Source organism: Neodiprion virginianus, chromosome 2, assembly GCF_021901495.1.
Source record: "Neodiprion virginianus isolate iyNeoVirg1 chromosome 2, iyNeoVirg1.1, whole genome shotgun sequence".
Lineage (NCBI taxonomy): Eukaryota > Metazoa > Arthropoda > Insecta > Hymenoptera > Diprionidae > Neodiprion > Neodiprion virginianus.
The window spans coordinates 27,124,018-27,147,363 of NC_060878.1; the positions used below are offsets into that span (position 1 = coordinate 27,124,018).

General features: G+C 39.8%; 1 protein-coding gene across 1 annotated transcript in view; it reads left to right on the forward strand.

Moving 5' to 3' along the window:
- Positions 1–23,346, forward strand: part of LOC124299136 (kelch-like protein diablo) — a 136,605-nt gene that overhangs the window by 86,329 nt on the left and 26,930 nt on the right. Inside the window, exon 3 of the mRNA XM_046752113.1 lies at positions 13,252–13,530. Within this exon, the coding sequence (XP_046608069.1) occupies positions 13,324–13,530 (207 nt within the window). The 5' untranslated portion in view covers positions 13,252–13,323. The remainder of the gene's footprint in view (positions 1–13,251; positions 13,531–23,346) is intronic.

Consider the following 23,346-nt stretch of genomic DNA (forward strand, 5'->3'; position numbering starts at 1 on the left):
GAATCGTATTATTTTTGACAGCGATATCAATCAAAAGATCACTTTCATTCCGCCGCACTGGAAAAAGTACACGTCACACAGTTGCATGCTTACTTTACACACGTGAAAGTAAAATAAAACTTCGCGTCAAATATCGAGGTGCATAAACAAGCACGCGAGTTTTAAATCGTTAATAAATTCGGAGTACCGTAAGTGTTTTTCATTTCGATACGATCTCTTAATTAAAGTTGCTATATCTTGTTGAAATAACGGAGGCATTTAAATTATCCAAATATAAATCAATCCGCAATTATTTAACGAGAGTCGATGTACACAAATTTTCTTACAGCTTCAGAGGCTGAGTTTACGATTCACAAATATTATCACATACACTTAAGTCGGTCGTAACATCAGTTCAATTGAAAGCGTCGATTTCCTTCCAACGTTTTTCGATCCTTAGGAAGACCTGTCATATTCGTATAATTCAATACATACACCAATGGCGCGAAAAAGATATATACACATATGTCATGTATGATACATACGTACAAAACCACCGATAATTAACGTTTAATTACGCCTCGTACAGTCCGTAGAGATCGTTAAAACGCCCGGCGTTTAATTGATTAATTTTTTTTTTTTTTTTTTGACACCGCACTGCTGCGAATCAGACTCCACAGGTAGCCGCTCCACTTATATTACATGCGTATACACGGGACCATGACAATTGCGTATTATACGGTTTAATCAGGCCCAATTCCGCAACCAGCAGGCAGTGATTATTAACTGCAGCAGCCACGCTCCGTCATAATTATCTCAATTATAAATACTGGGCTTCGAAGCATAAAGAGATCAAGTGCCAGCCACGGTCAAAGTTATGCAAGTCATTCAGGTATGCCATGTCGTGAATTTTTATTTCTGCTATTTTTTGACACTGCACTGTTATTTTGTCGGTTTTCTTTTAATACACTGAGAGAAATTTTTAGTTCCGGTTATCGCTCAGTCCTTAAATATTTTCATTGTTCTACCACAATCGAAAAATATAGTCCTAGGTAGAAAATGAAAATTAGTTTTCTAGCTGTTACCGGAAAGTCTGGTATCCGTTGCTATTCTTTCTCACTAGGATCGCTGTTACTGTATTTTCTTGCAACTGTTGTGAAAACTTAACGCTCGTGCAACGATAAATTGACGTTAAAGCCTTGTTTGACTAAAAAAGTAGAGTAAACCGAACAAATTGATTTTGCGTTGCAATTACAAAAAAATGATCGACGATAGCGCAAAATGGTTAGGCGTACCTCGTTTTTCCCAATTCCAACAATATTCAAACAGTTTTTTTAACGATACCTGTTTTGCTGAATTTTTCTAGTTACTAAAACGAATAAAATTTTTCTCAGTGTATGAACCAACCGCTCTCAGATTATAACGCGTGCGAATTAAATTTTAACAGCCAAGGGACCATGCAGTCGTTAGGAATCCACTCCGTATATTCAAAGCGAGTTATCCGTTGGGCAGGAAACGAGGCTTGGTCCGATTTTAATTAACTCTGAATTAAAAATGTCGAAAAACGAAGAGCGAATCGATTTAATCTTCTCATTCGACCAATAAGATTTCCTCGAAGCGCGTTATCCGCCGGCTTTCATAAAAGTTATCCTGTCGCGGCGCGTAACACGGTCGTAAGGGGTTCTAATTAGCGGCGTATACGACGGTACCTTTGCGAGCATAACCGAGTCGTTTACGGAATGACAAAGTGGCTCGCCTCGCGTCGCTCGCGCGCAGCTGATGTATTAATACGACGGGCTCCGAACCTCGGCTCGAATCGCCTCGAGATATTAAACGTACGCAAGTAAGAACATCGGAAAGACCTCGCGTTCACCGTTCACCGGTATTATAATGCCGCCTGCACGATCGCGGTTACTTATAGTTTCGATAAAGCTGTCTCCTGAATTCTCGCGCCCAATTCGAAATACCCGCGTCTCCCGATTAATCAATGCACTGCGCCGAACGCACCAGGACGATATCGGACGATGTACGGCCAATCAAGCCTCGTGCCGTGTTTTCGGGAGATTTAATCGACTTGCCACGCGTTCGTTGATTTTTACTTTTCATCGCCCTCGGCGACACAAGACGGAGTGTTGGTTTCGTTACGAAAATCACTTTTTCTTATTTTAACGAATATTCGCGTTTTCCGACATCCAGAATTCGGAAATCAAGTTTTTAGAAAAAAAACTTTCGATGCGGAAGATACCGGAAACGGCTCGTTGAAGAAATTTTAAACTTACAGGATTTTATAATCAAAGAATGGGCGTAAAAAATTGTCATGTCTCGTTTAATTTGAACTTTCGGTTCGACCGGAAATAAAATCGATTTTCAATGTTTCACCGACAAATGTGTACTTCTTTCTTCTTACTACTTTTTCCGAATAAACGATTGTTTTTCCCAGCTTGTGTACTTTTTTTTTTTATGTTTCTAATTTCCATTTTTTACCTAGAACTATATTTTTCTATCGTAATAAAAAATAAAAAGAGTCAAGGACTCAGCGGTAACCGGAACTAAAAATTACGATACCTGTTTTACTGAATTTTTTTTATTTACTGTAACAAATGAATTTTTTCTCAGAGTGCCCAACCAAAATCAGTCTCGGCTTCACGAGGAATAACATTTTCAATTTACTAGTTAACGCACAGCAGTTTCACACGATTGATCCAAGACCCGGAAAATACCACTTCACGAACGCTCTAAACATGAAAAGTTTCTTTGTTTACTCTTCCACGAGAAGCTTCTATATCCGTTGGAACCCTTAAAAGTCATACTGACAAGCTGTCGATGCTGTCATAGCGGATTGTCTCCAGGCATATCTAATAACTAAGACGACAGAAAACTTCCGTCGTAAAAATATAACTGATTAGCACCTTGTTGCATCCCTCTGTCCGAAGATACATTGTACAAAATTAGAGTTACACGGATGTATTATACGTCGTATAATCTTCGTAAATATACATAATACATATCGAAGGATTTCTTTAGGATTATTATAAAGGATGGGCAGACATCAATACCGAGTGCTAATCAGAGGATCAGACCTAGCTTCGAGGCTTTGGGCTTACCGGAAACCGGAAATCGTCCCCGGAGATTAGCTCCAGTTTTAATTGGATTTACCACTGACGCGGGCGTCTCGTTCATGTTTACATGCACGTATATCAGTTATACCATTGTCAAATATTCTCTCCGGATCAGCCAGAGCTAATTAACTATTTATAATTGCTTAGGTGTGTGTAATATGTTCGTATCCACGAAAGTTTTCGAAATTTGTATAATTCCGCCTGCTCGATCCCTGAGCGAACTAGATCGATAATTATTTCTGGACGAAAAGAAAAGTTTGAGGGTTAAAGGCGTAATTCTGATACAAATAGGATACTACAAGAAAAAAAAAGAAAAACATGGTCTTTTATAATACCGAAGAGACGACCATGTGAGATGCATGTATGAGTGAGATTCATTTGCATAGTGTAATGACTTGCCGAATGTTTAAATTTTGGAACCGAAAGAGGACTTAGACGTTCCAAAACACATTATTCTTTGAATCGATGAAAGTTTGCAATTGGTAATTTCGAATGAATTAATAAAACAGCATAAAATTCTATCAAAGTTACTCAATCCTCGTTCTTCAGCTCTTCCGGTAAGAATTTTTCATTGTATCTATGAAGGAAATTTTTATGATTAAGCTTCCAAAGAAAGCATTCAATTTCGGTTTTCGAAATTGTCAAGAATAAAAGATACTTTTCGAAGAAAAACTGAATTGAAAAAATTTTTCACTTAATTACAGTTACATACTGTAACAATTTGTTCATTTCTGCACTATCCGCTATAATATTGCGTGGTAAATTTCTGATCATCCGTAATTGAGAATACATTTAAGAAAAGAGCCCCCATTCACATAACTGGTTTCAATCATTACTTTCAACAATCAAGTTTTCCCCAAATCAATTACAACCTGACTAAACATACGCAAAGGAAGGCTTACACTACACTTTCAAAAGTTTTCAAAATTCATGAAATCACACTGAGAGAAACCTCAAAAACTGATTTTGCGTTGCGATTGCCAAAAAAGTATCGACGATAGCGCAAAATGGTTAAGCGTACCTCGTTTTTCGTAATTCCAACAATATTCCAACAATTTTTTTAACGATACCTATTTTACCGAATTTTTCTAGCCACTGTAACAAATGAAATTTTTCTCAGTCCATGTTCCTGAGAAAACAAAACATACAAAGTAAAATATAAGCAAAAAAGAAAACGAAGATTGTAAAGAAATGTAGGAATCGTTTTATTAGCCACTAAACCGGGTGATCAATGCCGTTGCGGATCTCGTCATTCGTCTTGCGCATATGTAGAGACCAAGAGGTGCATATCTGCGTCTGTGTGTTTGTGTGTGTATAAAGCGATGGCGGTGAGATCATGGAAGTTCGTAGCACGAGCGCCGAGGTATTTTCTGGAGGACCCTTTTAGTCCCTCGGGCTAAGGTGTACCCCGTCACGCTACACGCGCCCAAGTATTTTTATAGTCCCGTATTTTTTCCATTATACATTAACCCTCGTCCACCTGTGAACGCGGCGCTGCAACACCGGTTCCGTTTCATTAGTCCCGCTGCGCTCGCGTCTGGAAGGAAGAGGATAATAAAAATAATAATAATAATAATAATAACAACAGCAACGACAACAATAAGAAGAAGAAGAAGAAAAAGAAGAAGATGAAGAAGATGAGAAAAGAAACGCCGAAGAGATTCGAACGATATTCAAGCGCGTGCCGGTAATTTAGGGGGGGCGATTACCGGCTCGTATCGAATCGATACTCGAATTGCGTAAATTTTATCGGACGACTGACCGGATATAAATATGATGAAAAGATAGCCGGCACGCGTCGCGCAGGGTCCAGCTGACGGCCGAAGGAAGCTGGGCATAAACGGCAACATGTGTACGCCGGATTTAATCGCGTCCTCAAACACGATCCGGTGACTTTCTACCGAATGCCGTTTACCGTTTCCCGACCCGAGGATCCGCCCTGTTCCTCCGACAATTGGAAGGAAGAACCAGAAAGTTTCACAATCAGACCCGAGATCTCGTCTACCTGAATCCACACAGGATGTAGGTACGCAATTCACGATCGAACAAGTGTGTTCGCAAATCAATGATGAGAGATAGTTTCGTCGTGAATTTGTGTAAATTTTTTTCATCGTTAGGGAAAAGATTCGAAAATTATGTGATTTTTCGATTGCTCGAATGGTGTACAAAAAATCACTATATTTACTAATGAAATTCGGACAAAGTGATAAAGTAAAAAAGTATCCCAAAGTTCAAGTTGAAATCAAATTAACCGTTTGACCGGCACGGCATTTTTCATTATTCATAATTGAACTGGCAAAGTCGAAAAATTAAGCCACTCACGTAATATTTGGATTATGGGGATGTTTCAAGTCGCTTAATCGATTTTGGGGGTTATTAATACGGTTTTCCAACTCTCGTGGTTAATTTTTCGATTTTTCCGATTCATCAGAAATCGTTTTTAAATTTTTAAATTGGGGCAATTGCAGCAGATACTCTAATTTTTTCTACTACTCTCAACCCCTGAAATTGGAGATGGGGGTGAATTTCATCAGCTAACTACGGGGGTTAAGACTTACTTACAAACTCGAATACAATATAGGTAACTCATATATTTCCAAAGTATTTATTTTTTCGTTCATCATATTGGGTGGGCCGTTTTAAGTCGGCCATTATACAATTTGCAAGTCTGATTTAAAAATCATAATCAGTGAGGAAAAAAATCCTCTATACATTTTTCAAAACTTTCAAAACCGATTAAACAACAAGTCATTTTTGCTCAACCATATCGAGTCCGCGATATTGAATTTCAAAATTTTGACTTCCGATCAGTAATCAGTGACGGCAAAAAGCCCTATATAAAGTTTTTCTGAAATCTCTGTAACATATGAACATTTGTAACCATTTTGGATCGGCCATTTTGGATCCGCCATATGGAATTTTGCAATTCTATTGTCAGATTCAGATTCAGTGACCTCAAAAACCATTGTACACCAAGTTTCATTCAAATTGGTTGAAAAACAAGAAAGTTATTCGATTTGACCATATATGATACGTAAGCAGAATTGGCAAAACTTTTTTTTGATCATGTATGATACAATGCCAGTCAACCGGTTAATGATTAATTATTTTCGTTCTGTTACAAAGATGAATTTTTCGTAACGGGCTTGTGCGCTCATCCCTATTCAAGTCTGCGAAATTTTTTTACGTTATATTTCAATCCCGTCAAAGAATTTTACGAAATCGATGCCCGAGGCTTTTGTCATGGAAGAAAAGTGTTCGTGTCTCTTCACCTGCTTGAGGTGGCGTGAATTATACTTAATGCACGACGACGAATTACGTATTGCGCAAGCTTGAGAAACAACTTGCGTATAACGTGTAACATTTTCCGTCTGTCAAGAGAATATGGGGCAGCCTTCAAGTGTGTCAAGATAAAGTATATTCCTTGTTTAAAGACTCAAGACCTACCTCACGCAATCGATGAATTACATAAACGTTGCTTGGGGGAAAATATTTAGGTTGATTTCATATTTGACGTCCTTTCTAGAAGGTATCTAAATTATTTGAAAATCATTGGTCTTTGGTACAATTGGTGAAAATCAAAATTAAACCGAATGGAGGCTTTGAGGACGTGTTTTAACTGAAAATTTGCTCCCGAAATCCGGAACCAAAATTCGACTACACCGTGTAGTGTTCCCAAAAATTATTTCAAACTATGCGCGAAGAATACAGAAAAATATATGAGAAATTTTCGGAACTACTTTCGTAATACTCAGATATTCGTGGATTTTATTTCAATATAGATGACGGTCATTAATTGAACAGAATAATTTCTGTCTTACTATATTAATAAGTGCAATTCGTTTACTATATTTTCACATGTCCAACCCGAAGCTCTGTGAACTGGATTAATCTTTACCGTTAACGGTACCAAAATTCATGTAACATATTAACCGTCAAAACGTAAACTGCATGCAGTAGCGGTAGAAAGAAGCCGATACGTAGGGTCAGAGCGTTGGAGATGGGGAAAAGAAGAAGAAGAAGAAGAAAGCGGGGTCCATAAGAGTTTCGTTTGGTTCTTATTTCGCGAAAACCGGGTAAATTGCATGCGTGAAATTGTTGAATAGAGGATCACTGATGCAGAGCGGAAGGCCTCAAGATATGGGTCAAATTCTGCTGTATAATTACCAGCATTAACCACCGTGATTGCAGGCCACTTGGAAGGTACGAGTTTCAGACGACGGTTGTCACCCGAAGCGTTGCTGATTTCAATTTCCTTCTCATACGTAATTACCCACTCGCTACCACACCGCCGTCCCATTTCCCGCCACGATTTTATATGCATTTATGCACAAACGCGTGGGTAGGAAATGCCGCAGGGCAGACCGACCGCCAAACAGGATAAAGTGAACATTTTTAATGCTCGATCATTTTCCATTGCCTCGCGTTTTAGCTGTTCATTGAAATAAAATCGATTTTTCGTCGGAACTGTTCGGGGTTTACTTTTCATGCTTTACCATGTGAAAGAATTTACAACAAACAATCATCGCACGCGGTACCGAAACAGTATACTTTTTCCGAACAACGGATTATATTATTATAAAACTTTACTGAAATACTCGATACGTCGATAAAGATTTTTGAAAAAAATTCCCCAAAATACTAATCGTGATTATGTAAATGAACGTCGCTGAACATGCCCAGAAAGATATTCCGATGCAGTTTTTGCAGACGTTTGAATAAATAGTTTTTCCCTATTTCTTCATGTGGAATAATACTCGTACTTGGTCGTTCCTTGAATTACTGCGCAGCTAACAATATATGGAATAAGGAAAGAAAGGATGAAAGATAGAAGTGGAGGTCCGAGCCTACTTGTCTGGACAAACGGAAGGGTAAAAGCCGCACTCGTATTGGGGCATCAATGCTGCATCGGAGGGCTGAAAAGTGCATGTCTTAAGGACCGCATTCGCTCAAGTTCCGAGTCGCGATTATCGGTAAAAACATACCGGTACGTACGTTCAGGCCTCAACTTCTGTGCAAAATATACTTATGGTACCAACTTGAGAGAAGCTTCTGCCGCAACACGTCATTACACCCATGAATTTCGTTGTATTATTCATCGATCCGAGACATCTGCAACAACCCAGAATGCTTTACGGCGGTAAGTTTTCAGCGTAAGACGGCCGCATTTAAGGAACGGGGTATAATCATTGTCTCCAACGTGAAATGATGCACTAGTCCAAGAAGATATCTTTACCTCCCCATCAAAAGCACGCGGCTGCTATCGTATCTAGGTATCAATGATAAATTGATTATTAGTTATGCCATCCGTAAGATTAATCATTATTAAATGATGTAAGCGTGGGGTTTACGCTTGGAGACAATAGTGATATGCGGGTTCTGGTCGCATTAGTTTGTAGAGTCTTAGTTGGATTTTAATCCTACAATTAGTTTCGACGTAACAATGTACGTTGGATTCGAGATGAATTGAAAAGCTTCGTCGGACACAAACGGTCTTCGTCAAGGAAAGTTGAATGATTTTTTATCAATCCCAAAATGTATAATGTATTTTCACATTGCAGTTGTATCGATAGTTGAGAACCAGAAGGGCACGACTGATTTCCTGATTACCAGCGATTTCAATTGATTGCGTGCGATTTCATGCGATTCTCGATGTCGTGTGTGATTTCAGGGAATTCCTTACGATTTCAGGTGATTTAACAATTTTAAAAACTAGTTCACGTCGTTTTAAGGTGATTTCATACTTAATCGAACGATTTCGAGTACATTTTCATCCAATTGTTAGAGATCAGGTGATTTTCGATGATTTCATGACAAGATGGGACAATCCATGGTTTTCATCTACGATGTGTTACAGGTATTATTTTATATGAAATAACGTAAGGTGTGACATCTTGCTCCTAAATCAACGTTGAAAAAATAAAGTAAACAATTTCGTTCGCAATATAAATTCGTATAAGATATATTTTTGGATTCACCAAACAATTATGCTGAATACGCGCTAATCGGTTATTGAGATTACAAAATTTTTATAAAATTAAAGCAAGCACGAACACCCGATATACACGAGAAAGCGAGAGAGAAAGGATACCTTAGTAAAGTCGAATCTGATGTTGAAATTTTTCATTTTGCATGATATTTGTTCTACGGCGAAATAGGTCTATCAGTACATCTGCGACAATGTGATTTCATTGAATTTCCGTACGATTTCAAGTGATTTCACGCGTTTTCAAGCGATTTCCAGCAATTTCAAACGATTTTCAAGTGATTTTGCGAAAGACTTTATGATTCCCGAAGACTTGGCATGATTTCAAGTGATTTTCAATAATTTACCCCATCAAAAAAGAGCTTGAATCGATTTCACTAAGCAATGTACAAGTGATTGCACAAGTAAATAACCTCTTGCAAAAAGGTGTAAACACTGTTTTTCCGGTTTGCGGAATTCGATCGGTTTTTGTCATATGATTTTTTTTAATTATCATTATTATTGCGTACGCCCTTATATGGGAGTAAAATCAACGACTGCTGAAAAACGTTTGTTAACGCTCTTCTCTAGACCTCGATATTATTGCGATGTATTCGTAATTTCTTCGTTGTGCAGAAACTTTATGACGGGAGAAATTATTGTGTGAATAAGTTAATCGTCTTTGTTCCTTGCGCTGTAAACATTATTCTGAAGTTTCCTGTCTTCAACGCAACGTTTCCTCCAACTGTTCTTCCCTTTGTCCGCGGTGTATAAAAACTTTCCTGAATTTATCTAACATTTGATGCCGAAAAATTTGACTCCTGTGTCTGACAAGTTTTCAGTATCATTTAGCGTCTCATCTTCACTGGTCTCTAAACGGGTCTTTACCAATATATCCAACTGTGTTCCTTCGATGTGTTGTACAGCCGTGTTTTTTTTTTTTCTCTCTCTCTTACGCTCGTTTTCCGGGCAGATTAGGACTCAGCCCGTTTAATAGAGTGTAGCTGAAGCTCAATAAATTACATTTAAATATTGAACCTGATACAGGCGAAGTCGAGCATGGGAGCACGGAGCCAGGCGGAATCTGGTAAACATAGACCTGAGATAATAACGGTCGATAAAGGGCCGTAAATCACTTTGGGATCTATGCTGCAATATTATATATATGTATATATACGCATAGTCGCTACTAGCGAGTACAACGAACCGTGAACACGACCCGCATGAATTGTAAAACACTTACGACTTGAAGGGTCGAGGAAGATCCTGCGCCGACAATTATACCCGGACTTGTCCAGGCAACATGATGATAGTTACAACAATCGACGACTGTCTACGGACCGACTTGCGATGATAAAATTGACTCGCGAGCTGACCGATGGCAGCCGCAGCAGCACCAATCTTCACCTGATTTTCTCTGACGTCGGATCGTGATAATTATACACCTTATTGCAGGAGTAAGTACTCGTGTACCAGAGATGGAAGTGCGCGCATCCTACCGACGATTACGGACAATTAGAACGGCGGTAAATCTTTCTCGGTTCAGGTGATTGTTAAGAATGTCCGCGATAAATTCATCGTATAAGACATTCGAATTTTAACGCCTCGGAAGCGCACCTTCAAAGTGTCTGTAAATTTATTTAATAGCAGGGCATTGCTGGGGCTAATTACATCCCTTGTTTTACGTTTAATAAATTACAACCGTACCGCGTTCAACATTTTTTTTTTTTTTGCCTGTTTCTTACCCGCCTAAGATGTGGATATGGAAAACCGGTATCAAGGGACAGGCAGCAGCCCTTCATCCTCTTCAATTTCATCTTATTAATGGGCTGTAATCGTTACGTGAAGCAACTTCTGATCTTCAAAATCCTGTTTGGAAAAATCTCGGATCATATGCTGTACCGATTGAACCCCCCGGAATTTTGAATCCCGTTGCAAAACTGTTGTGCAAGATATGGTCCATGACAATCGTTTAGCTCTTCGCGTATTTATTCTCCAAAAAGTTGATATAAAACAATGATGAAAAACGCGTGATAAATATGAAAATTTCTGCTTGACAATTAAAATCGATCGCATGAACACGCGATGTTGCTTAGAGTTCGCTTTACAGTTGATGTGAAACGCAATCCAGCAACCCAAATATCATCGATTTCTCTTAGACCGATCGCGAGATAACGCGTGTGTTTGTACACAATCGTTAACATACGACTCATTCGATTCTTCTAAACATCAGCTACGATCTGAATGGCGAAAAAAATGTCTAAAATCACTTTCGAAAGTAAGAAGAGAATTTGATGCGTTTATGCTTCTCAAAAAGCATTCGTTTCATTGCACGGAAGGAACGGAATTCTTGAATCATACAAATATATAATATAACTCTAATGGTATAGTTAATGCAAAAGTTTTTATTACAAATGTCGTTATCTGTAACAATGATTGAACTCTTGACTCAACAAAACATGAACTACAACAAAATCGAATGGTTTTCGTACAACAATTTCATATTTTTAAAACAAATTTTTACTCATCTCAATCACACATTTTATTGATACAAAATTCACGTTAATGCAAAGAACTCGCGCGATGTTATCTTGAATGAATTAATAGTCATCGTGATCATTTAAAGGCTTGATTAAATTATATATATATATTAAGTTGTCACAGATATTTCGTCCGACAAAAGCATTTTGTTGAACTAAGTAAGTATTGTGTTTGCCGCATTTGAATACAACATTCAGTTCAATCAAACGAATATCACTTGACTCAAATAATCCTTTTCCTCCGCGTTTGTTTCTGTTTCTGGTGTGCAATGGTGAGAAAATTGCGCTTCCACACCAATGCTCTATCCTGTTAAGATTACGATGATTTCGAACGTGGCTAAAGGACAGAAAGAGAGACCGTTAAGGATCCGTTCCTAATGCAATAAAATAAATATAGGCGCGTGAGTTTTTTATCAGACGAAACTGCTCTTCCCATCACCAGAGTTCCAGTTTGACCGTCACGGAACGATTAAGATATAATTTTCCAAAGGCAACTAATTAGTAATTAGTTTCCAGAGCTCTTTCACTTTCCCTCTCTCTTTCCGCCGGGATCACGAGACGTCTATCCTGTCGGCTAATAACGCGGCGTTCATCGTTCACCGTTCGCCGTTCACAACCGGTACCTGGAGAAGAGAGGTTATGACCAATACTGCTGCCAAGAAGTGCACCTTGCGCCTCGCGCCATCGCATAACTCAGTGTTAATGGTTAGTTGGCTCTCTAATGAGTAGGAGCAGCACCCTGCGGCTTCTGCCCGCGTTGATAGAGCCTTAACAGTCTCTGCACAGTGAAAAGTATCAACTCTCATCGGGACGACTCGTGCGTGCGCCAGCTCACTCTTCATACCACAGCTTTAACAGCTTCATGAATTTATGCCTCAGCATCGCGAGCTATTATACGATCCGGATAGTTAATTATTTTACATCCTACAGAAAATACCAACCGAACTTTCAGCGGCTGGTATAAACCTGCCCTACGTCCCATACGTATACAATTTTTATTACATCAACGCATGCATCAGGAGACAGATTTTTCAACGCACAACGTCCGCTCACAAGTCGAATTCAAATGAACGAATCAGAGAGTATGAGCTTAAAGCCAATTCAATGGTGTTAACTTTATGGTGAAAAATCGCTAATTTGCGAAGCCTTTTAAACCCAGGAAAAGTTTTATCCTTCGGAACTAAGTTCCTCGATATTACATTTACAAAAGTTTCATTTTCTACCCCGTGCCATCAAACATTGTTAAATCTAACCCAAAAGAGTTCGTTTTTACTGTGAAATTTGAGTAGTATTCCACTAACACTGGAATTATGTCCAGCCCTTTTAACGAAGGTCGATTAACGTACAGCATTAGCTTCTCTCCCTCTCTGTGCTTCTGCGGTCCCCCCATACACACCCGCCATCACTGGTTCTGAATCTCGTTCAAAAATCCTTCACTTCGAATCCCGTCGTACCCGGGGTGCCCCTTGAATCGTCATGGGCTTTGATTCGTTAGTATACCCTGCATGAATTGACCCCTGCGACCCGGGAGCAGAGGTGAATCGTATTTGCGCATGGCACCCTCCGGAGATGATCTCTTTTGAAGAAATACCTCAAAGTCATTGAAGGTAATTGGAGTGGCACATGATCACGATTGGTTTTGTTGCAGGACGGATGATCTCTGTCGTGGGAAATCGACGCTCGTGGTCCTCGCCACCTTTTCAAACTCGAAACTCTTCCGATGCAAGCCGTTCATCCCGCACGGCTTCACAGGTGGATCGTTTCGCCTCATCGTTCGTGCGTAATGATCGTTTCCAGTCGTCTAATCCTCCCGTTAAATTTCAACAAACCAACGACGCACACGTGCTCCTTTTCTGTCACGACTTTCCAGTACCGTCCATCCCACAACGTCTTCGGAGCACGTGTTCCTCTACAAGTGCCAGAACAGGTATGAATAGAATTACATACCAGGCTCTTAAAACGACTGCAAGACACGGTGTGATACAGGAAAACAGGTGGATCGGTGCCATATACCCTCATCCTTTCGAGACTTGCTTACACGGTTCTTTAGACTCTTAAAATTTCATGGTGCGTGCTGACAAGTAACATTGCTAATTGTAAATAGGAGTAAATGAGCAGAACCTTGAAGAATGCATTGGTCAGATGCTATCTGCCTCAACGGTCTTTTGAAATTGTTAGGTACACGCGTTCGATCGCTCGCTGTGAGAACCGAACCGAAGAAGAATACACACTCGAAACAAGTGCGTACGAGGACCGCACGTGCATCTTATGGAAAACGTCTACGTCCCTGCTCGTAGCCTGCATGGGACGAAAAGGTGTTCCAAACGGCAAGTTCGTTTCTTGGATAACTGTACACGTGAAACTGAATTACTCGAGATCGTGAAATGTACTTCGATCCTTTCGTGTAGGAAAAATTGGATTGAAAGCTAGGCAAAAATATTTTCCGCACAAAGTATATGGCTGAAAGTACGTATTACATGTGGAACCCATTCCTTGAACGTTGAGTGGTTTAAATCGAAGCGACTGTTTTTTTGTTGGAACGAAAGTTACCGCTATGGCGAATCATCAGCCAATTAGTAATTTTTGTCGACAATGAATTGGGTCTCAATAAGTCACTGAGGCGGAGTACGCCGGTGTATGTGTGTGGTATAACGAAATCACGATAAAGGAATAACGTATGAAGTTGGAAAGAAAAAAGCTGAAGTAGCGGTTCTTCGTATAAAAGGACCGGAGTAATTTGCGCTGGTTTCGGTAACGGCGCACAAATGGATGCCCTAAAGGAACCAAGCAGGATCGGGGATTTCGAGCTCCCGTTCGAGATGCACCGCATTGCAATCTGCACCGGTGCCACAGTCTTGATCTTCAGCTGGCGCCCATCTATGGAGACATATAACGTATAACAGGGTTTTGTTGTTTGCAATACAGGACGTTTGTTTGGCGAGGTCTTGAGATGCGAAAACTTCAGCCATGCCGCAGAGAAAGAGAGCCGTGATTGGACAAATCCACTTTTTACTCAGCGTCGTTTTGACTTGGGTCACGTCACTCACTTGGATTGTGATAATCAGTCACGGCCTCCGCCACTGAGTCTTGTTCATCGCTTTATACCGCCTTTTGTCGCGGACGTTCGACCGACGGAGAAAGAGAAAGACGAGATGGACCAAAAGAAATCCCAAGATCGCAGGAGCGGGACGAAGAAGCAGCGTCGTTGCTATTCTGATCCAGATCTCGAGACGAGCACCGCTCATACCCGCTACCCTCGAAATTTCTCGAACCTCCTGCCCCACTGCTGCATGCCCACTGCACTCAAGATGTTGGGTAAGTGACATCGAAAGTCACATCAACGCGGTGAAAGATATCCTTACGATTTATCGGTGACACCATTCCGGACGATCAGTTATCGCGTACACGTATAACAAAAGGATCACACTAACGTAGTTAGTGACAATGCATGCAGGGTGAAAACAAACTAATAGTCAAGCAAGTAAAAAGACTCGCGATTGCTATGCAGCTGTACTCGCCAGTCAGTGATGAACGTTTTTTCATTCACATGGCAAATGTCTTTTAATTACTCTTGTTTGAACATTGACGTTTTTATTAGGCACGAAATTATGCAATCGAATATTAAAGCCTTTCAACCTTACGCTGTAAAACATGGTCGTGTTAAAAGTGACAAGTATTGGCCAGTATGGACTAAAATAGATCAATTTTTGTGGTCAATTCGGGAATTCAACATCAGTTAGTGGGATATTGATGTCAGACAGTATTATGGATTGACGCTAAACTATAGTCTATTGAAGTCCATACCGGATTTTCTCTTACAGTGTATCAAGCTTCACGCCAAAAAGTGCCCAGAAACACATTATAATTGTCATGCCTAACTCTATAGGTAACAATTCGTGCGAAAAGATCGTTTCCAAACCAAGAAGACGTCGACCCATACTCCAAGCGGAATGGCGAATGGTAATTTTCAATATTTCTCACGGTATGCATCTTTCCGATCGAAGCGGGCATATCGTTGGATTAATACCTTGTACCCATATGCGTGCCCCGCACCTGCACCGCGTAGAAACCCACCTAGGAAGTATATTAGAAGCCCGACGTAGTTTCTCCCCACAGGGTGAATTCCACCGTCGGGGTAAACTAAAAATTAAAAGTATCCTCATGTCCGTCCGAAGTTGTTTAGCGTGTATCATAAGCCAACACGTATCCCCTTCCAAATACCCACGGGAGGAGCGGTGCTTATCTGTCTCCAATCGATCAGGCATAGCTGACTTCCGCTAAAAGCCTTAATTTATTCAACATTTCCACCAACGACCTGCTTCTTCATCAAGATACTTTCTCACGCGACTTCACTTCGCTCATTGCACCACCAGAGCGCCCCTTGGACTACCTACCGGCTCGCAATCAGCTTGATATCGACTCCCTTCATCAATGGTACCGCTCCATTTCCTGTCTCAACGTTATTGCATGATTTACGTTCGCCAGCAACTGTAGGAATAGCTCGCACGTCTTTCGATAGTCGACGTCAATTGGTTCAAGACTTGTACGAACTGTCAAAAGCACCGAGCTACTCTTAAAATTCATCAAGTGATACAGGTTGGACCATTTTTTTTCACATAAATTCTATTCCAGCGATTTAAAAGCAAGTAGGGCAAACTGTTTCACCTTGACCATAGTCTACCTTGAAATACCTTACATATTTAGGGGTATAGCACGTCAACAGTTGTGTAAAATAAATTACAAACCTAAACTCGGTCCATTTTCTCCGTTCGATCAACGTTTATCGTGATTTGAATATTTTTCATTATACCAAAGCAACTATTTTAGAACTTTACTAGCGATTTTTAATTAACTGGAAAAGAACGGGGTGTTCGAATATTTATTCGTGTGAACACAACATTTACAATGTAATTCCAAGAAAATTTAATTCTATCACTATCTAACCTCAAAACAAAATGTAGAAGAAAACAGTGAATCATTGAATATACAAATAAGAATATAAGTTTCTGTAGTTTACAAAGCGAGCCACGACTTTACTGGAACTTAAATACTCCAAACAGACGTACGGTTGGATAAACAATTTGGTGGTAAATTATTGTAACTTGGATATTTTAAAATGGTCGAACTATGACCAGAAATTGAAAAAAATTGAGAACTCAATTTTCTAACATGGTAAATATCATTCAGTGAAGATTTAACGATATGTACTGAAGATCCAATGAAAGCAAATTTACTACCAATTGTACCTAATTCTTTTCCAGCAGCTGAAAGAATTAAGTAGTTTCGCTGAATGACTTTCTACGTGCATGTATGTAAAATGACGCCCATATAATTTGTCACAGCTTATACCTGCAGGATTATTTAACATACAGGCAATATAATTCAATAATTAATATTGTTCCACCAGTTACCAATGGCCTGCGATAAAATGATAGTTTCTAAGTTTCCCACGTAAAATGCGGGCATCTTACGTATACATATAGTGAACATTAATAGCTATACACGCGGCACAGACGCGCCCTATTCCAGAAATTTGTTCACACGGTTGAGTAGACGTTGGAAATTGAAAACGAGACAGGACTCGGTTGCCCAAGTCGATATGCATTCTCTTACACCTGCAAAAGTTTGCATATAATTGAATTAATTGTTCCCGAGGGTTGAAAATCATCCGTATATACATATGGAATAAACTAGGCAGCGCGTTTCTCAAGGTAAGCATATGCGAGATCACGCGGCACCACGTGCATTCATTATAATATTCTTGAAGAAAAGTATACCGCGAGTTCAATGAGGCGGTAGATATTAAACCGATACCGTTGACCACTTCCGGTTCAACGGGAGCGAGCCAGAGAGCTCGGCGGACTTGAAATTTATTATATTAGACCGGGAGGTACGGTACGCGTCCTTAGATCCAGGGACCATAAATCGGGTTCGGACGGTGAACCAAAACCTCGTGGAATTACGACTCGTGAGAGGGATGAGCGCGATCCCTATCGGAAGCCATATTAGCTGTACGAAACGAAATGAGCTGCGGTGTCTCGACGATTTTACCTCGTCGCGTGGGACAAACCTGCAGACAACTCCCCGCACTGTCGAGGTTCAACGACTCCCATATTTCGAGAGACCTCGGACCAAATCTGCATAACGGAATTAAACCAGGGCAGGTGCCGGCCACAATGCAGGAATCGGGTTTCACGAGACTTGGGGCATACATTAGGGGGCGGAAATAAGGGCGCTTTATTTTACTTGCTTATCTTGATGTTTTATTCTTCTAATCAGTCGCTGTAATTTGCAGTGAGGTCAAACTTTATCTCCGACACTGCGGGAGAGAAATTTTGTAACTAAAATAGAAAAGGGAAGCAGTGGGATGGGAGTCAATTGAAAATGTAATACACACCGCGCAATTTCGTTTACACACTTTTACACTATAAAGGAGAGAACGATATGTGTCAACATATTTACTCTCGGAGTCCAGGCGCCGAATTTATTGCAATCAATTTCCTACCCCAGCAGCCGTGCCTGCTTGGCTGAATATGAGTTGTGAAACTGGTAAATTTGCATCGAATCGTCTATGACAAGTGAAATTGCGAGACATCGGCATACCTTGCGTTGAGTGAAATGGAGAAGACAAAAATTGATATCGTGAAGTACGAAGTTATATTTCGAAAAAAATATGGCCGATCATCATATTCTGTGGGATACATATTTCGCAATTGCCTTATAATGTAAGAACTTCTTCGCTCATTTCCATTTTTTGTAACGTGTAAACAATCATTGCGTATACGTATACGTTTTAGCAAGTGTCAAAAATCAAATTGGTAAAGGACTGTACGTATTGTAATATTCTGAAGAACCAGAAACCTTTCTCGGTGAAACAGCAACGACTCTTTTCTTAATCACTGCACTGAGAAAAATTTCATTTCTTACGGTAACTAGAAAAACTGTGTTACACAGGTATCGTTAAAAAACTGTTTGAATATTGTTGGATTTACGAAAAACGAGGTACGCCTAACCATTTTGCGCTATCGTCGATCCTTTTTTGGCAATCGCAACGCAAAATCAGTTTTTGAGGTTTACTCTACGTTTTTAGTTAAACAAGGCTTTATCATCAATTTATTGTTGCACAAGCATTAAATTTTCGCAACAGCTGCAAGAAAATACAGTAACAGTGATCGTAATGAGAAAGAATAGTAACGGATACTAGACTTTCCGGTAACAGCTAGAAAACTAATTTTCATTTTCTACCTAGAACTACATTTTTCGATTGTGGTAAAAAATGCAAATAGTTAAGGACTGAGCGGTAGCCGGAACTAAAAATTTCTCTCGGTGTGATGTTATTAGTGTAAAGCGAAGTTGAATCCTGTAAGAGCTGTGTCTGTACTTAAACGCGGGATCTAGACCGGTCGAATAGTCTCAAAATATTTAAATAAATATATTTAATAAGAAGAGCGATTGTCAAGATTGTGCAATAACTACTTTGGAACGAATAAAACATCGAAAAACGAACCCGTGGCCACGCGCTGAACCATCTGTTGTCGTTGGAGACGACGTCGCGATACGACGATGAACCGTACCATATGCTATCCCGGTCAAAACCTGGGTCCTCCTACTCCTAGCCTTGCAAAATTGCTTCAGCATATTGTACGTAAATACATGTACAAGTGCGTATATCCATTTTATACATCCGTGTAAACGAAGCTAACGGGTTTCGGAGCAAAAAGCTCGTTAAGGGGATTTCGGAGCGCTGACGAAGTGAGCAAGTTGTATTTGAAATTTTTGTTTTTCGTACCAAGAGTAATGAAATCGCTCCAAGCTTTGGAAAATGACAGTGTTTGCAATTTTTGCTTCGGCGGTTAATGAGAAAAGTTCGAACAATTGACCAAAACGGTTTTCAACTCGCTTCGAAGTATGATGCGCTGAGAGAAATCTTTAGTTTTGCTTACCGCTCGGTCCTTAACTATTTTCATTTTTTATCAGAATCGAAAAATATAGTTCTAGGTAGAAAATGAAAATTAATTTTCTAGCTGTCACCAGAAAGTCTAGTATCCGTTGCTATTCTTTCATTATTTCGAATAGAAATATGCAACGACAAATAATTTTTCGAAACGAATTCTCGATATCGAATGATTATTTCCAAAACTCTAAAAGTATTTTTTCTAAATTTTTAAACAAACAGTATAACCTGAACGAAACGATACATCGCGACACGGTTCCAGCTGCTAACTGTTTACTTATGTGTCAAAATCCGTTGTTCCAAAATCTTACATATTTTTTTACAGAGAACAAGTCCTACGACATTTCCAAGTCAATTATACAATAAAAAAGGAAAAAAAAAATACGGTCTTCAAAGAAATAAAACGCTGTTATTAATTTCACCGTTCATAATACAATTTTAACACAAATTAACTCATATGTCAGACTTCAAGGTGAATCATCAGGAATCGATACGCGCGTTAATAATAATCATTTAAAATTTCATCATCATCGCTGTTATTCACATTTCCCTTGCTGAAAATAAAATCCGTTTTACCGTGGTTCAATCTGTTCATAATTTGAATTCGATGCGTTATCCAATGGCTGATTTTTCTCTTCGAGATGTCTGTCCTCGTAAATGACTCTCCTCGCCCCCCTCCAAACGTGAGCCAACGAGTCCCTTCCTACCTCGACTTCATCGGGAGCCACGGTCCCGTTGTCGACGAGGCCGAAAACCGGGATCAGGAATCTTGATTTAATCGGTGCCGACTCGGGTGTTTCCCACGCAGAGTATCCCGATCCGACGAAATTGCGTTTCGGCGTTGATACCTACATCAAAGGTGAGTTGCGCCCAGGGGCTTTGCGCCATAAAGAACCGAGCACCTCGATCCAGTATGCAAATACGTTACATACGTGTACAGTTAATCTCTGCTTGCCGTTTGCGTGATGCAGTGATATCTTGTAACTCTCGGTTTACGCCATATTATTTAAGCAATTGCGGCTTACTCGACCGACGCCACGATATCCAACGTCGCGAGTAATTTATTTATTATAAATATGCACAGACTTGCACCTTGAGGCGTTCCCCGCTACCGCACCTTGAGAATTGTCTGTAATTATCAGGCGGACACATGTTTTCCTCAACTGATTTTTTTTTTTTTTCTTGCCGGTTTGTTCCTTTCCTTAAACTCCCTTTCGCGCTGCAGATCGGATTAAAAATTCGCGGGGATTTAACCACGATTCGCGCGGTGCTATGTATAATGAAAAAAGTTAGCAACGGATGGATGTAGCGGAGACGAGAATAATCAACTATCTTAGTTACTTCCTATGTCACTGAAATTTTACAACTTAGTCCTAGAATTATTTGCACCTTGACTCTGATGGAAACTTGTTCAATCCATTTAATAAGCAAGTCCTTGACCCGATTCTGACGTTCGATTCAAATTTTTTGCATAAAAGAAAAATGCCGTGCTCCAAGAACATCAAAAGCAAATCTTGCAAGTATCGCTACTTTAATATAAAAAATCGGGGGAAGTCTCAAGCTTCATCGAATCGTCTCGAGCCACTCCACCCTCCAGTTGTCTCAATCGATAAAGAAGAGGTGGTGGTTATTTGTCCGAGTGGACAAAGAACCACTGTGGATACAGTAAAAGGTGTTTCGAGTCGCAAGGAGCGGATGTCAACCCGACACAATGGGAATTCAATTCGGAAATGGAAAGACACTGAGACGAAACAATGAAAGCTCGGTGTTATTATGACCTCCTAGGTCTCGGTGCGTGCTATGTATGTATATACATTGTACGTACTTCGCAAGCACGTTTACCCTGACCCAGGGGATTTAACTGTTTGACCAGTGTTGGCCAGTGTTTACTCATGTCACGCTATTCAAAACTCTTCAAAAGCAACCACAAAGCGAGCCAAAGAACAAAGACAAAATTACATGCTAGGCCGTATCATTACAAAATTTTTTTACTAATAAACGAATCGATCAAGGGTACGAAATAATACGTAATAGGAAATAGGGAGTAAAATGGTCATTAAATTATGATGATTGAACTATAATGGTACATGCCGTTGGAAATGCATTAGTGCAGATACTGCAATAATATACTGTGCTGTGGTTATTGGACTTTTTTTTAATCCGATTTCTTGGGAACAAATATCTTGCTCGATCAACGCTAATGTTTCAATTCGCAAAATTCAACTTGAGATGGAATGGAGGTATCGACAGTTTGGACAATTGTTCCCAAAAAATGGAGAAAGTCGAAATTTTACGCGGCTACTCAACATGAAAGCTACAATACTTCTTAGTGCATGAAAACATTATGGTACGTACTTTTTAATTTCGTGCTAAAAAAGTTAAGAAGCTGAAAAATGTACCGCAACAAAAAACTGATAGGCTGTAAACGTGAAAAAACATGCAACACATAATAAAACATCCCGGGCCTAAAATTTTGAGCAATATACGGACGCTTTCATATACCAAAAAAATATCAAATCTAAACTACCAATAATACTGTATATTATCCTCAATTCACGCTTGAAATTTTCGGCTTTCTTTAACGAAGTTTGGAAGAAGAATAAAAATGCAAATGTCCAAATTGTTAGGATATCAATTAAATTTTCTTTTTCAAATCAATTTTTAGCTAACAAAACATCATCCCAAAATTATTAAAAAAACCTGTGTTCGAAAGGTCGGTTTCAAAACGCATTCTATAATGATGTTACTTTTGTTGATACATTTTTCAAATTCAAAGATATTATTACTTGAAAATTATTTGAATTCTTACAGTCGGAATAATTTTGGCTGTCAGAAACTCTGGAACGGAGGTCCAAAGTTTTTGGAATTATTTGAAAACAATCAAGAAAGATATTTTTCAATAAAATTGTGTATAAAAATGCTGCAACAAAAAAGAATTCAAGGTCATTGGGGTGTGGAGGATGATCGACTTGGACCCCCCTCCTCTCCTACAGACAATACGTGTACGTTGTTTCCGGTGGTGAAAACTATCGCGGTAATATGCGATGAAAGTTTCAAAAAAAATCCCTTGCGCATGAGCTTTTATTTTCCAATCATCTTTCATGCAGATTCAACAAAGTCTCCCCTGTATAAAATAATATGTCGATGAAGAGAGTTATTGTCCAAAATCTCAGCTTTTTTTTATGATGTAGCAAAGTGCACTTGCGATAAGTTATCCTTTGCCCTTTCATTTCAAGGATGATCACTCACCGAGCATCGCGTCAATGTAATTTTATGATTTTCATACTCCCGTACGGTTGTGATGTCAGTGCCATGGTATCCTCCAGACTCAGACACCCGGCGTTATAATTTATAACAGAGGCGACGGGGCAAACGCGTTCGCACGGTGCCCGCCCTAATGGGATGAATCTTTGTTGTTCCGTAGGGCGTTATACACGGCCAGTCGGCGGCAAAGGCGGCGGGAACGTCGATCCAATTAATGGAGCACATGACGTTTCCGATATAGGTGCAGGGGAATCAGGAACAGTCCCGGTGCTGTACCTAAGCTAGGTTAGGTTAGATGAACTCAGGTTAGGTATGATTTACTCAAGACGTGGTAAGTCAAGTTAGATTAAGAGTTAACCACACCCGTTTCTCTTTGCAACACATGTACACTTGGGGTCAGTGATTCTGAGACGGCTAATTTATTGCAGAAGTCGGTTATGTTGGCAACGGAGAATCAACCCGCAGCGCCACCAACGGCTGGCTACGGAACTGGCTCAATCTTCGTAAACATAACGTAACCGATGA